Raw genomic sequence first — 15,464 nt, forward strand, 5'->3', positions numbered from 1 at the left:
TATCAAATGACTCCAAAGGTGTTCTTTAAACAATTCGCACTCCACATGTAAAGATAAAAAGTGCTTCCAATAGTGAAGTATAGTAAAACTATTTATTTAAAACAGCACACGAAACCTTCAATTATCGCACTTACATCCTTTTCATCAAACAAAGGCACTTCAACATAAAATTTCCAAAGTGGGGAACTCGCAGTGGTAACGCGATGTAGTGCGGTCTCGGCAGACCCAAAAACAACTTGTAAGTCTCACCCTCCACTCCGCTCGCTCTCCTATCCACTCCACTTTTCTCCACTTCAAAAGCACTGCACACTCAAAGGCCGGTACATGCGAACGTTAAAAGCTCATAATAATTGCAGTGTAGCCACGCCCAGACATGTTTCGTCAATACGACTTAATCATTGGGGTTCTTAATTAGACCACAATAAAAGAGGGAGAAAGTATGTGGTTTTTATTGTGAAATAGAGGGAAGAGAAATTATTTTTTATTTTTCATTAAATAAATGTTAAAGTGTATTAACAATGTATTCATTAAACTCTTACGAGCAACTAGTATTTATGTAATATCTTTCCCATATGGGTGTGTGACAAATAAATATATTCAATGTGCTGCGCTTCCAATAAAAATGTGTAATGGAATCAAATTCCCTAATAGCATATATTCAAACAGTGATATAAGTGAATTGACAAAGTTAACAGTGCTATACAGCAAAATAGTGTATGTAGAAGAATTTTCAAAAAGCCAAAAACTTCAATTTTGGTCTCATCTGACCAGAGCGTCTTCTTCCATATGTTTGCTGTGTCCCCCTTCTCAAAAACTGCAAACAGGACTTATTATGGCTTTCTTTCAACAATGGCTTTCTTCTTGCCACACTTCCATTAAAGCTAGATTTGTAGAGTGCACGACTAGTAGCTGTCCTGTGGACAGATTCTTCCACCTGAGCTGTGGATCTCTGCAGCTCCCACAGAGTTACCATGGGCCTCTTTGCTGCTCTGATTAATGCTCGGCTTGCTTGGCCTGTCAGATTAGGTAGACAGCTATGTCTTGTGTTAGGTTTGCAGTTGTGCCATTTTCAGATGATGGATTGAACAGTGCTCCGTGTGATGTTTAAAGCTTGGGATATTTTTTTATTACTCTGCTTTAAACTTCTCCACAACTTTATCCCTGACCTATCTGGTGTGTTCCTTGGCCTTCATGATGTGGTTTGTTCACTAATGTTCTCTAACACACCTCGGAGGGCTTCACAGAACAGCTGTATTTATACTGAGATTAAATTGCACACAGGTGGACTATGTTTACTAATTAGGTGACTTTATCAGAGTAAAGGGGGCTATAACATTAAATCCCAATAAAATACATTTACGCTTTTGGTTGTAACATGACAAAATGTGGAAAATTTCAAGGGGTATGAAACTTTTTTCAAGGCACTGTATATAAGGGATAGATAGATAGATAGATAGATAGATAGATAGATAGATAGATAGATAGATAGATAAACAGTGTTTTTTTTTTTGTTTTTTTTCTGCAAGGTTAAACAAATGCACAAGAATTCCTGTTGTCACTTATTGAGAAAAAGAGCAACAGTGTCAAAGAGGGAAGGTACATCAGGCAGTGATTAGTAACTGCTTGTGATGATCCTGCAGTTACAGCTTACTGCCAAGTCTTTAAAGTTTTGTGGGAGCAGCCACCTCAATTACACTGGCAGGCAGCAAAAGGCCCACACGCCTCATTTTTCCTTGCTTTCCACATATCCTCTCAATCTACAAAATTCTACATCTGCCCCTTGCTGCTGTAGGTCCAACAGGCAATGACCAAACATACCCAGAAGACTGGTATTGTTTTTAGAAGAGTTATATTGCCTCCCTAAGAAAGATAGTCAATAAAATTGAGCCTGAAGCTCTAATTGGCTTAAAGGGTGCACTGCACCCTGAGCTCACCCAGTTGTGTGACAATAGCGAATTAATATTCGCTATTGTCTCCCTGATTCTCATCCCGGCCAATAAGGAAGCTGGTCCTGAGACCTGATTGGCTTGGGAGTCTCAGGACCCAATTCCTGTTCGACTGGGAGGAGAAGCCCCAAGCTTATCTCTTCATCTCAGCTTGGATCCCATCAGCCTCCTTACGCTAAGGCCTCCCGGCCGTCTCCCGGGGGCAGCGATCATAGCCTCCCGTCCGTCTCCCGTGGAGGGGCTGGGTTAGATTGCGGACTCTCATCCATCTCCCATGGGGGGGGGGGGGGCGGTTGTGGTGGTGGCAGAAGTATGAGTGAGGGGGGGTTTGTTTGCCGCCCCCTTCAATATATTAAGCACCAGTCACCACTGTGCTGCATGATAGCAGCACATTGGCAGCTACCAATATGTGAAGGGCATTTTTTATAGAGACTGTATGAACAATTTACACAGTCCTAAACCTCACCTGCACTACAGATCATTCTCACATATTTGGTGTTGTTGGCATGTGGGACTATATAACTGAATACAGTCCAAGTACAGTATGTGGGTGGGGTTATCTTTACCCTGCACGTGGGGGTACCTTTTGCATGGAGTACGCTCATTAATGCCCAAGTTCAAATGGAGACTGCGGTCATGTGAAGAATCTAACATTAAGGCAGTTCCCCGACTTAGAGATAAGCCTTTAAACAGTGTGCAGTAAAAGTGCAGAATTCCTCCAACAAAGTGCTGTGCCATGTCACTACACACTTTAACTTTAGTAGATGTTGCATTAGGAGGGAAATGCTGAGCCTGTGCCCACTCAACTAGTCCAGTGTACCTCTGTTAGCTCACTTTCAAACAGAATGGAGTCCCAGCCTGCAAAAAGCACAGACCTCATTCGTGCACTCATTAACTCCTTCCTTCCATTGTGACCAGGCCATAACGCAGGTTTGGATCCAGTTGCTATTGAATACTGACCACTAGAGAGGGAGCCAGAACATCGACCCCCTCGCTACCAGAGGACCTGTCACCTTACCAGATCCCACGCCTAATGATTGGTTGCTTGGTGTCTTGAATTCATACTTGGTTAGTCTTAGCAACTACACTCCTCTTCCTTATCTTGCCGAGTTAACCCTTTGTATTGGTGTTACTTCATACCCCTTTTGTGCTTTACAGACCCTGAGTCTTTAGATATGCTTTACCAACGTGCACCCCATTGAATAACTTCAGACTCAGAATGGTTACTGTAACTTTACTGAACAAGTTGCAGCATAACAGTTCAATATGAACAACATCTTTGGCCTTAAACTAACTACAGTAGTGTGTCTACCCAGGTACAGTGTATCTCCATCAGGTGATAGTGTGTCCTAGTATTCTCAAAGGCTTGAATGACGTCCGAAAAGCCTGGTGTCTTCAGCAGACTGCAAGCTGTAGCTGTAGCACTTTACAGACTTAGTCCCTTCCTTGGACCTTGCAGTTAATAATTGTGCAGCAACTAGATGCATTGCACCATCTAACTACATCAAATAAGAATACATGTCACTAGCAAAATGTTTGCTTTCTCCAACTAAACAAATTGTTTGATATTGCACCTTAGTATCAAGCCTAAAAGTGTAGTACCACTGTTGATGGGAAAAATATTTTACATAGTATCAGAAGATTGTCCTCCCAAATGTAGAAACTATCTTTATGAACAAATATGATTAAATTTTTATTTAATTGGGAAAGACCTTATTTTTTTTTAAAAACCTCTGTCTGCAATGGGCATTCTGTTATTAGGCTAAAAGTGACTGTTTGCAATATGCTACTCTATGCCAATGAGGCAAGTCAAAGAAAAAAGAGCACTTGGTGTTTGACTTAAGTTAGCCTTGCTAAATGGCATCCTATGTTCATGAAGGTGATGGTTTGCACATCCACTGGTTCCTCTCTGGTTGACTTAGGGTTTAGGGTTCTTGTGTCTGCTGACTTGGGGGCACATCTCTGCGCTACATTGATTTGTCTTGGTGGTGTGAATCTTCCTTAGAGTCTTAAGTTCTAAGAGTAGGTCTCAGGCCTCTGGATATTATACAGATTTGCCTCTGAAAAGAGAATAACACAGTCACATTTTATGCACTCGTACAAGAGCAATAAGTGTCTGTGAGACTACTGGGTACAAGCTGATCTATGATTTAAATAAGCAAATTCCATATATACAGGATCTCACAGAAGAAGCATTACGGATCCATTAGATGGAATATCCGTAACTGAGGTGAAGGTTAAAGTTATCCTAACAGCAACACACTGGCTGTCACTCTGTCTTCATAAAAGTGTTAAAGGCATGTGAGCTGTAAAAGGCAGTTCCTGTTAATAAATACAAAAAAAATAAATGATTTCATTTCTACAAGAAGGAAGAAAAAGAAAATCTCCAACACGAGACAGAAATGGGTCCCGGCAGGGATATAAGTCTTGTAACATTTGCCACCTGTAGTGTTCCTGTTACTATGTGACTGTTAAATTTATAGTTGCAGCACTGCACATGGGTTCAATGAAGTAAATCAGTTATTCTGTTTTATTTATGTAAATGCAAAATATTTTGGAGTTCAAAAGTCATTATGTGGCATGCCACCAAATAAGCAATATGTCAGGGAGGAATTAGTCTCCTGTGTGAAGGCAATGCACCAGCCCATTCACATGCCAGACAGCAAAGTTTTCCTGACATTACCTAAATACCTTGAGTGTCTTTATAATTTCTTAGTTGAAGAAAGGCAGTGGTCCAACTGCAGGATAATACACACATGTGCCCAGTGTTTCTTAATAACAATAATAAATGAAAAAGCATATTTAACTACAATCTTTTTTTTTGTCTGTCCCATGTGCAGAAGCTCTACTCCAGTGATGGTGAACCTTGCCACCCCAGATGTTTTCAAACTCCATGTGCCATGATGCTCATGAACGCTGCGGTGTACTAGAGCATCATGAGAAATGTAGTTCCAAAACATCTGGGGTGCCAAGGTTCACCGACCCTGCTCTACTCCATCCTGTTACTGTTTTTCAAATTTGAATGAGACTCGGCATCATTCAAGCCACTTCCAGGGAACCCAGGGCATCAAGAATCTACACCTTGGGGTGTCGTTGCACCACTCTGGGCTTACAGTAGTACTATTCCTAGTGGCACCTAAATGTTACTATGTTAAGGCGAATTAGTACAGACTGCCCACCTGGAGCTGGTTTTTAGTGTTGAAAATATTTTTATTGAAACATTTCAAGTGAAAACAATAAAACAGTAACCATCATGAGGCAAATGCAAGCAGGATCAGTAACAGGAGTACATTTACGGGGGGCCGGCTAATGACTATCGGCCACAGCCAGTCCCTGTCGAGAAGCTTGGAGAGTAGGGAAGACGGCCTGTTCTCCGATCTACGAGACCACAGTAGTGAGAAATACTCATGGGTTACTACATGAGACAATGTTTAATCAATAGCATAAAGAAGACAGAAAGAGAGAGAGAAGAGGAAAGGGAAGAGAGGAGCAAAATAAAGAGGAACAAAGTGGTAGAGGGGAAAGCTGAATAGCAAGAAGAGAGGAGAGGGGAGGTAAGGGGGGGAGGGGGAAGGGATATGGGTAAGGGGGGTAGGGTAAGAGAGAGCCCACAGTGTCCCTATGCGTTCAAGATTTGGTTCATTAAGGTGTCAGAGGAAGAGAAACGGAGCCAGATCGACCATTGAGATATAAATTTGGTGTAAGTGTCATTGTCCAGTGCCAACATCTCCTCCATTCTCATGGTGTCATTCATAATTGATACCCACCGTGACAATGGGGGAGTATTCGTCGTCTTCCAATAAGCAGGTATCAGTTGCCTAGCAGAGGACATAAAAAAACGGAGCAATCTTTGTCTCTGCGATTTAATAGACCCGGGCAGTATTGAGAGTAATGCAATTTTCGGAGAGATAGGAACCGGAATATCAGCTAAAAGATTATAACATGGAGCTGGTTTTTAGAGTACCTTTGATCTTAGCAGTGATGGGACCACACTGCATGGTAGGTAAAAGAAAATAGTCATAGTGCAGCACCACTAACCCATCTGGCATCAGTTAAGAGTTTAAGCAGTTCAAATCTTTGTTTTTAGGTCAGTAACTCCTTTTTGAACTGCTAAATGCTAAGTTACATAGTTACATAGTAGGTGAGGTTGAAAAAAAACACAAGTCCATCAAGTCCAACCTATGTGTGTGTGTCTGTGTGTGAGATTATATGTCAGTATTACCTTGTATATCCCTGTATATTATGGTCATTCAGGTGCTTATCTAATAGTTTCTTGAAACTATCGATGCTCCCCACTGAGAGCACCGCCTGTGGAAGGGAATTCCACACCCTTGCCACTCTCACTGTAAAGAACCCTCTACATAGTTTAAGGTTAAACCTCTTTTCTTCTAATTTTAGTGAGTGGTCACGAGTCTTGTTTTATCCCTATTGTGGGGTCACCAGTACCGTATTTGTAAATTTAAATCATATCCCCTCTCAAGCGTCTCTTCTCCAGAGAGAATAAGTTCAGTGCTTGCAACCTTTCCTCATAACAAATATCCTCCAGACCCTTTATTAGCTTTGTTGCTCTTCTTTGTACTCGCTCCATTTCCAGTACAGTCCTTCCTGAGGACTGGTGCCCAGAACTGGACAGCATACTCTAGGTGCAGTTGGACCAGAGTCTTGTAGAGCGGGAGAATTATCGTTTTATCTCTGAAATTAATCCCCTTTTTAATCAATGCCAATATTCTGTTTGCTTTGTTAGCAGCAGCTTGGCATTGCATGCCATTGCTGAGCCTATCATCTGCTAGGATCCCCAGGTCCTATTACATACTAGATTCCCCCAGAGGTTCTTCCCCCCAGTATATAGATTGCATTCATATTTTTGCCACCCAAAGGCATTATTTTACATTTTTCTACATTGAACCTCATTTTCCATGTAGTTGCCCACCCCATTAATTTGTTCAGATCTTTTTGCAAGGTTTCCACATCCTGTGGAGAAATTATTGCCCTGCTTAGCTTAGTATTGTTCACAAATACAGAAATTGAACTGTTTACCCCATCCTCCAGGTCGTTTACGAACAAATTAAACAGGATTAGTCCCAGCACAGAACCCTGGGGGACCCCACTACCAACCCCTGACCATTCCAAGTACTCCCCATTTATCACCACCCTCTGAACTTGCCCTTGAAGCCAGTTTTCAATCCATGTACTCACCCTATGGTCCATGCCAATGGACCTTATTTTGTACAGTAAATGTTTATGGGGGACTGTGTCAAATGCTTTTGCAAAATCCAGATACACCATGTCTACGGGCCTTCCTTTATCTAGATGGCAACTCATCTTCTCATAGAAGGTTAATAGATTGGTTTGGCAAGAACGATTCTTCATGAATACATGCTTATTACTACTAATGATACCATTGCCATTACTAAAATCTTGTATATAGTCCCTTATCATCCCCTCCAAGAGTTTACATACTATTGATGTTAGGCTAACTGGTCTGTAATTCCCAGGGATGTATTCTGGGCCCTTTTTAAATATTGGTGCTACATTGGCTTTTCTCCAATCAGCTAGTATCATTCCAGTCAGTAGACTGTCAGTAAAAATTAAGAAAAATTATCTGCCAATTAGTCGACTGGGTTCCCTAAGTACTGTTGGGTGCAAGCCATCTGGTCCTGGTGATTTATTAATGTTACGTTTCCCAAGTCTAATTTTAATTCTGTCCTCTGTTAACCATGGAGATGCTTACTGTGATGTGTCATGAGAATAAACATTGCAGTTTTGGTTACTGAAGCCCCCCGATTCCCTTGTGAAGACTGAGGAGAAGAATAAGTGCAATACCTTCGCCATCTCCCCATCCTTTGTAACCAGATGTCCTTCTTCATTCTTTATGGGGCCAATATGGTCTGTCCTCCCTTTTTTACTATTTACATACTTAAAGAATGTCTTGGGATTGTATTGCTCTCCTCCGCTATAGGTCTTTCATGTTTTATCTTTTTAGTGTTGAAAATATTTTTATTGAACATTTCAATTGAAAACAATAAGACAGTAACCATCATGAGGCAAAAACAAGCAGGAACAGTAACAGGATTTATCTTTTTAAAGTAAAACCGTGGACTCACTTTGTAAAGCAGCTGCAGGACCATGGAGCAAGTATCCCCAGTTGCTTGCATGCTTGGATTACCTTCAGAACATACCAGGATTCCCAAAAACCTGGTGTGCTCTATTAGCAACCCATGTCTGCCCATTCAGCTGGGAGACCACCCATTGCATTTGGTTGGGGGAGGTAAACCAAATTCAACTTCATGGAAGTTAAAGCAGATAATTGCATAATAAAGCTCTGTAGATATTAAGAATCCCAGGAATGCGTTAAGGATTATACAAATGAAAAGAGGCAGCTTAAATATTTACAGTTTACAAGAAGACTTTATTCCACTATGACTCTGCATTTTATATATTTATTTTACAAGTACAGTCCAATCTGACATGAAAACTTTGCATCTAAACTCCGCTGTAAGGCACCACACAGTGGCACAAATTTTTATTCCAGCATTTCTGGTTGTTAGTCAGTTGCTCTTGGTAAAGATACATGGCTTTCAGTATCTTGCTTTTGAGCAGCCATAATTTTGAACATGCAGATCAAGGGTTACCTAGTTCTGAGCACCACCCTCTATAACACTAGGAGAGGGAGGAATTATACAATACAATGTTTCAGTCAAGCTCTGATGTATTGGTAAAAAAATTTAAAATGTATTTTCAAAACACTGAACATAAATCAAATCAACCAGTTCCCTTCCATAACTGCATTTGCTTTTTATGCATACATATTAAATGTACATGTTATGCCTGACGATTAGTTCAGACCTCACACATTATATATTTTCTGTCATTTAACACAATATTAACACGTTTCCTAAAACTTTATTTTCCATAAAAATACAATAATATTAATTTTAGTGCACACAATCTCAATATACACTATTAGCCTTTTTTGATAACATATAAAATAAATAGATACCAAACTTGTCAAATATAAAAGATGAGTTTGTGTCAAATAAATAGATACCAAACATGTCAAGCCATAAAAATGTGTGTCCAGGAATCTTTGTTACCCAAAAACCTTTATAGGTCATCAGTTTAGAGTTAACCATTTATGATGACCCTATAATTATTTCTTTCACTCCAGCATGCATGTTGATACGAATATGTGTAACACAATTGCTATTTGCGCAACTAGGCTGGTGGAGTTAGGCAGGACCCCATGTAGTGCTATTTAAGGTGGGTAGAGCTGGGGCTAGAGACATCTGCCCAAGGAAATTTTGAAAAGAGAAAGACCTGCTGAGGATGCTCTTGCTCTCCCCTTTGGGGGAGGGACTGCTCTGGGATCCCAAGTTGGGAGCTACCTTGGTAAGAAGAGGAATATTGGACAGCGAGAGAAGAAGGGCTTTGGTTTTCTACTTAATTCTCCCCTCCGGGGACTGTGGTGCACAATCATAGGGGATCAAATCTAAAAAATAGAAAAAGGACTGAGCATTATTCAGGATGAGCCACAAGACATCTCATGCCTCAAGATAGTTGCACTGTTATGTAATGCAGGCCAATATTTGGACTATGCCTTTGCCATTATCCAGACAGTTTCATTGTTGATTGTAAGCGAGTTAAAGAGGTTTATTTGCAACCATGAGCCTCTTTTTGGATATTTAGGGAAGTGTCTACTACAGCCAATACCTGGGGAATGCGTGAGAGCTCTGTTTACTGGTACAAACCTTGCTGTTAGAGTCCTGGAAGTGTACCAAGACTGTAAGTACTCCTAGGGCAAAGGGAGTTATCAATGAAAGGGGCAGGAGAATAGAAAGTCTAGGCCTCAGGCCACAATCCATGCACAGGATAGTATCTGGTTGGGGCTGAGAAATTCATGGTGCCCTGGAACCCTTTATGTAAAGTTGGTGCCCAGCTATCTGTGAGGGTCACATGAGATACAGCTGGCCCCGCCTTACACTCACGTAGGTGCACCTGACATCTTCATTTACATATGTATGTGTGTGGGGCTAAGAAGAAACTAAGGGTCTATTAGACCCATAATGTCACCTATAAACCCAAATTAAGCTATTCAAATACTGACTGTGTTTTATCAACTGCTTCTCCAGCCAACGCTTTAGAAAATTACAGCTGTAAACTCAAAAGTGATGAAATGCATGTTTCCTTCAGGTTCATTCACTGGAGGGGAGCTCAGTGAACAGATGTTCCCTTGTAGACAATGGGTTAAAGAAAATAGAGTGGACTTTCTGACTTTAGTATAGCTTTACTGTTTCCTTGTTTGCAGTGAAGCTATAAATCCCAGAGTTTCTCCTAAACTCATTTGAGATTTGTAATTCTGCAAAACAAGTCACAGTTTAAAGAACTTTTAATTGAGGTTATAGAGTAATTGTGCATAGGAGCACCAACAATATATTATACAGATTGCTAAACCACAACGTTCAGCACTTGTTTGTTGGGGAGGTGGACGAGTTTGGAATTTACACCAAAGCACTATAATCTGATACTCCAAAAAGATAAGTTAAAGCTGAAAAATTCTGCTGCTGCTGTTATGTTAATTATTTACTTTGATGCTCTTCTCTGGCAACTTCTACCCACAGCATTTTTTGTATGTATGAAGCGAGAAAGGAAGGATTAGAACTTCTGTCTGGTTTCTTCTGCTATCCAGGGCTCCATTGCAGAGATATCTCCTCACTTCCTGTCCTGTTTACAATGTTTTACCAAACAGGAGATAAGGGTAAATCTGCAATAGGTATACAGACAGAAATACAAATCTGAAAGTGGTCCCCTACTCTGCTAAATAAAAGCATTTTTATTTGTGTCTGTGTTGATGTTGGAGAGTTCCCATCACTTTTTGTTTGGTAAAATTTTTACCGGCAGGAAGTAAACAATGGTGGTATTCATTCCCCATTTCATTCAAAACTGAGAAGAAAATTTGTTAGATATACAGTTTAAAATAATCTACACAACAGTCCAAGTTGATCTTGGCATGTATCACACAGAAAGGTCATAGTGAGGTCCTATCATAAATTTGTAATGGGGCCCCAAGAATTGTAGTTATGGATGTGGTCGGCACTGTAAAAATTCTGCGGACTGCGGTCAGTCCTGTTGAGATAAAACTAGCTGTAGGCTATGCACATACTGTACTCTATCTCTTGAGCTTGATCACTTTACTGGATCAATTGTAGCGTTACCTCATGATGTTATTGCTGAACTGAACTCAGAAAATATTTGATTTGGACTGTTAATATATTAATTTTGTATTCTATTCCTGCCCTTTTATTGAAGCTGCTTCAATTTCTCCCCTCCAGCTAAATTTCCAAAAAAGTTAATGAAATGAATTATACAGCTAATTACAGCCCCTTCATCATCACCATGGCAGGTGGGCAGACCACAGTATTCAAGAGAATAAATCTTTCTACCACTATACTGAAAGGTTATCAAAGTGTGTGAATCAATTTTGTAGCATGGTAAAAAAAACAAAATCATTTTATGCTAATAGACATTTACATTACATTTTAAATATTTTTATCTATATGATTTTCTCTTTCAGTGGGGACCCAAACAAAAGTGACATCTGGGGAAACTCTCCATTGCACCATGCAGCTGAAAAAGGACATGCAAATTGTGTGGCCTTCCTAGTTAATTTTGAAGCAAATATTTTTTCTTTGGACAACAAACACCATTCACCACTGGATGTGGCCAATTTGAAAGGTCATACAGATTGCATCAAGATTCTGGATGAAGCAGCCAACAAGCAAACATCCTTGAACCCTAAAAGAGTAGCTAAATTAAAAGAACAAGCTTTGAAAGATGCCGAAAAGAAGATTAAAGAATGTGAGAAGATCCAAGATAAGCATCAGAGTCAGATGAACAAAAACTTCAACAGAAACGACACCGGAACAGTCAACTCAGCAAAGGGTACACTATCAGGTTCTGTCGGTGCTCGTTTCTCTACTCCCTCTACCATGAGCAGTTTGACAAAAGGGTTAAGGGACACACTACAGCTAAAAATGAAGAAGAAAGCTAAAAATACAGTTGATCAAGACACAGTAAATAATATTCTTTCCAAAGATGAAAGTAGTGGAGGCCAGCGTACCAGGATCTCAGATGTATTTAGTGAAATTAAAGAAGAAATAGATACGGAAGAAGAAAAGCAGTCTATCTTTAATCGACCGGGCCTTGGGAACATGATTTTCAGGAGAAATCTAGCAATGGGAATCAACACTGATTTTGGAGAGAATTTCACAGCTGAAGATGACATGACCTTAAAAGTTAAAAATGAATTGTTTGCTGAGGATGCCAAGAATGGAAATGAAGATGATGGTGAAAATATTAACATAGCTTGGAATGATGAAGTAGATATGGATGAGGAGGAAGAAAGCTCGCCTCTCAAGGTCTTTCTAGAATCCCATAATTTGCTGGAGCTTCATGTCACACTGTTAAGAGAGAAGATAGACTTAGATTCTCTTTTTTTATGTACTAATGAAGATCTGCAAAACATAAACATCCAACTTGGTCCAAGAAAGAAGCTCCTGAATGCAGTAGAAAAAAGAAATCAAGCCCTGAAAAAGCCTGGAAAGATTATAGACACTAAGTTATGAATTTTGAAAATCACCCTTTTAGTATGATTGTGATATCAGAAACATGGTTCTACAAATATTAAAGACACAAATGCAAGGCAAAACTACAAGGAATTGTAATAAAATATTGACTCGGACATTTATTGACATCTAGTGTCTACTCCGCTGGTTCTTTTGTAGCCTACATTGTGTGTGATATGATAGGTAAAATTACCTACTATTACCAGTCTTCAATGACAACATTTGCTTTCTTCCTAAATTATTTTGTCTAAATATTAACTGTTATCTTAAATGTGTGTATATATATATATATATATATATATATATATATATATATATATATATATATATATATATATACTGTATCACACATACACACACACTATATTATCAAAATTATTGGGATGCCTACCTTTACACGAACATGAACTTTAATGGCATCCCAGTCTTAGTCCGTAGGGTTCATTATTGAATTGGCCCACCCTTTGCTGCTATAACAGTGTCTATGGGAATGTTTGACCATTCTTCCAGAAGCGCATTTGTGAGGTCAGCCACTGATGTGGACGAGAAGGCCTGGCTTGCAGCCTCCACTCTAATTCATCCCAAATGTGTTGAGGTCGGGATGAATTAGAATATAGACTGCAAGCCAGGCCTTCTCATCCAACATCAGTGCCTGACCTCACAAATGCGCTTCTGGAAGAATGGTCAAACATTCCTATAGACACACTCCTAAACCTTGTGGACAGCCTTCCCAGAAGAGTTTAAGCTGTTATAGCTGCCAAGGGTGAGCTAACTCAATATCGAACCCTACGAACTAAGACTGTCCCAATACTGTTGGTAGTATAGTGTGTGTATATATATTTAAATAAAATATTTGAGTAAACCGCAAATCCAATGTATAGGTATAGATATGGTGCTCCTGAAACAAGGCGGACCCCAGCAGCCTTAACATATAGAATAACAAAGTCTGAGGTTGCAGCACTCTGTATAATTATTTCGAAAGAAAATAACAATACAAGTGTAGACATCATTTGGGGGATATTGTGTTACACATGTAGGTAAATAGGAGAACCAGAACCTTCACTAAGTGGAAGGGTGGGTTTTATAATACAGTTGGCAGTGCCTCCACCCAGGACAGGGCCTTTGTAAAAAGAGGGGATTCCCTTCCTGGAAAATTAATAAGTACACTAATCAAAGTATTTGGGAGCTGAAGAACTACTGCAACCAGCAAATAACATTAACCATAAATATATAAATGCATACGGTATAGAAATAATGCTTTATAATATATTTATACTATAAGATTTATATAGGAAGAGATTAATGATAGTACATACATCCAATGTAAAAACAGGTATTATCAGCAAAGGGCCCAATAGGAGTCCTAGTGGAATTGTGCACATATACTCAGATACATATAGTATAGTACATATAGTAATTTATAGCGATGCCTCGAAATTAATGTTTCTGTAAAGTCCAGTTCCAGGGGCCCCTGAGGATGATGTGGCATCTGTTTTTTGTGTCAGAGACCTGAAGACAAGATCAGCAGCCATGGGTGTATCCTCCAACTGTTGTCTGACCAGCCTGCTTTAGTCCCTCCCTAGTAGTTTATAATAGTCTCTTCTGGATGCAGGATTTAGCAGCATGGACAGGGCATATGGCTGAGACGTTCTCTCTCTCTTTATTTCCTCCTTCTGAGGTTTCAAAGCCAACATCCAGGGGCAGAGAGTGGCTACATAATATATTTATGGGCATTTACTAATTCAGACAGTAGAGGGCAGGAAATCCCTACCCAAGTGTTCTAAATAGAAACAATCTTTTGGCCAAAGACTGCCCTTCCTCAGGCTAGAACTACTGAATACACAAGATCCAACTGCACAGCATATATAGACAAATGTTCATTCTTCAAATCATCTACAAAGTAAAATAGATACATCAAACTACAAATGAATAAATATATTACAAATAAAATATGCTCCAACATAATAAAATTGTACACAAACAAAATCATATATAAGCAGATCTCTATATCTAAAGAAACAAGTGCAGATAAAAATCTGTATTTAGACCACGGGGTTGTAGAATGTTTAAACGCTCAATCCAATACACTTCCTATTTGTTAAGCAATAATTTCCTATAACCACCTCTTCTAGTCTGTGGTATATGATCTATCACCATGAACATCAGCTGTGGGATCAAATGAGAATATGAAAATGAGAACGATGTTCTCATTCGATCTTACAACTGAGGATCATGCTAACAGACCATATACCCAAGAATAGGAGAGGTGGTGACAGGAAATTCTTGTGTAACAAAAAAGAAGTGTATTGGGTTGAAGATTTAAACACCTTACAATCCTGTGGTCTAAAATCTACATATGGTTCTGAACTTGTTTATATAGATCTGCTTGGTTATACTGTATATGTTTTATACACAATCTTATTATGTTGGGGTGTCACATTTTAATACATGGGTGTGTAGTGGCATTTTTCTTGTACAATTTTCTATGTACTTTTTCATGTACTTTTTAGCACTGTTTTAATAAATCCCTTGGATTATCTGAACCATTTGGAGCTCTTTTCTTTTTATTCATATTATAGGAAAATCAAGCTCCTGAAAGTTGTGATTGGGTTGTCACAGGCACATTTACCCACCCAGTGTGGGGATAATTCATTTCATAAGTGTGATATGAACGCTTTAATCTTAGGGTCCATCTACTGGTAAGTGGTTTGTGTTGTTGGAGTGGAGAGTGACTCTGCTGAAACACAATACAATGGGTTTGAAGATTCTGGAATTCATTATTTACACACATTTTCCACATGGTGTGTGGTGGTGTATAGTTTATAGAAGCGCTACATTTACTATTTCAACATTTATATGGAGTTTATATCAGTGTCTTGTGTATGCAGCTTCCATT

The 15,464-nt window shown here is 39.4% G+C and overlaps 1 protein-coding gene across 1 annotated transcript in view; it reads left to right on the forward strand.

Moving 5' to 3' along the window:
• ANKS4B (ankyrin repeat and sterile alpha motif domain containing 4B) overlaps nt 1-15,111 on the forward strand; it is a 104,245-nt gene extending 89,134 nt beyond the window's left edge. Inside the window, exon 2 of the mRNA XM_077448992.1 lies at nt 11,518-15,111. Within this exon, the coding sequence (XP_077305118.1) occupies nt 11,518-12,568 (1,051 nt within the window). The 3' untranslated portion in view covers nt 12,569-15,111. The remainder of the gene's footprint in view (nt 1-11,517) is intronic.
• Nucleotides 15,112-15,464: the final 353 nt, after the last annotated feature.

This window comes from Lithobates pipiens, unplaced genomic scaffold, assembly GCF_037356315.1.
Source record: "Lithobates pipiens isolate NorthernLeopardFrog02 unplaced genomic scaffold, aLitPip1_a1.2 Scaffold_22, whole genome shotgun sequence".
NCBI lineage: Eukaryota > Metazoa > Chordata > Amphibia > Anura > Ranidae > Lithobates > Lithobates pipiens.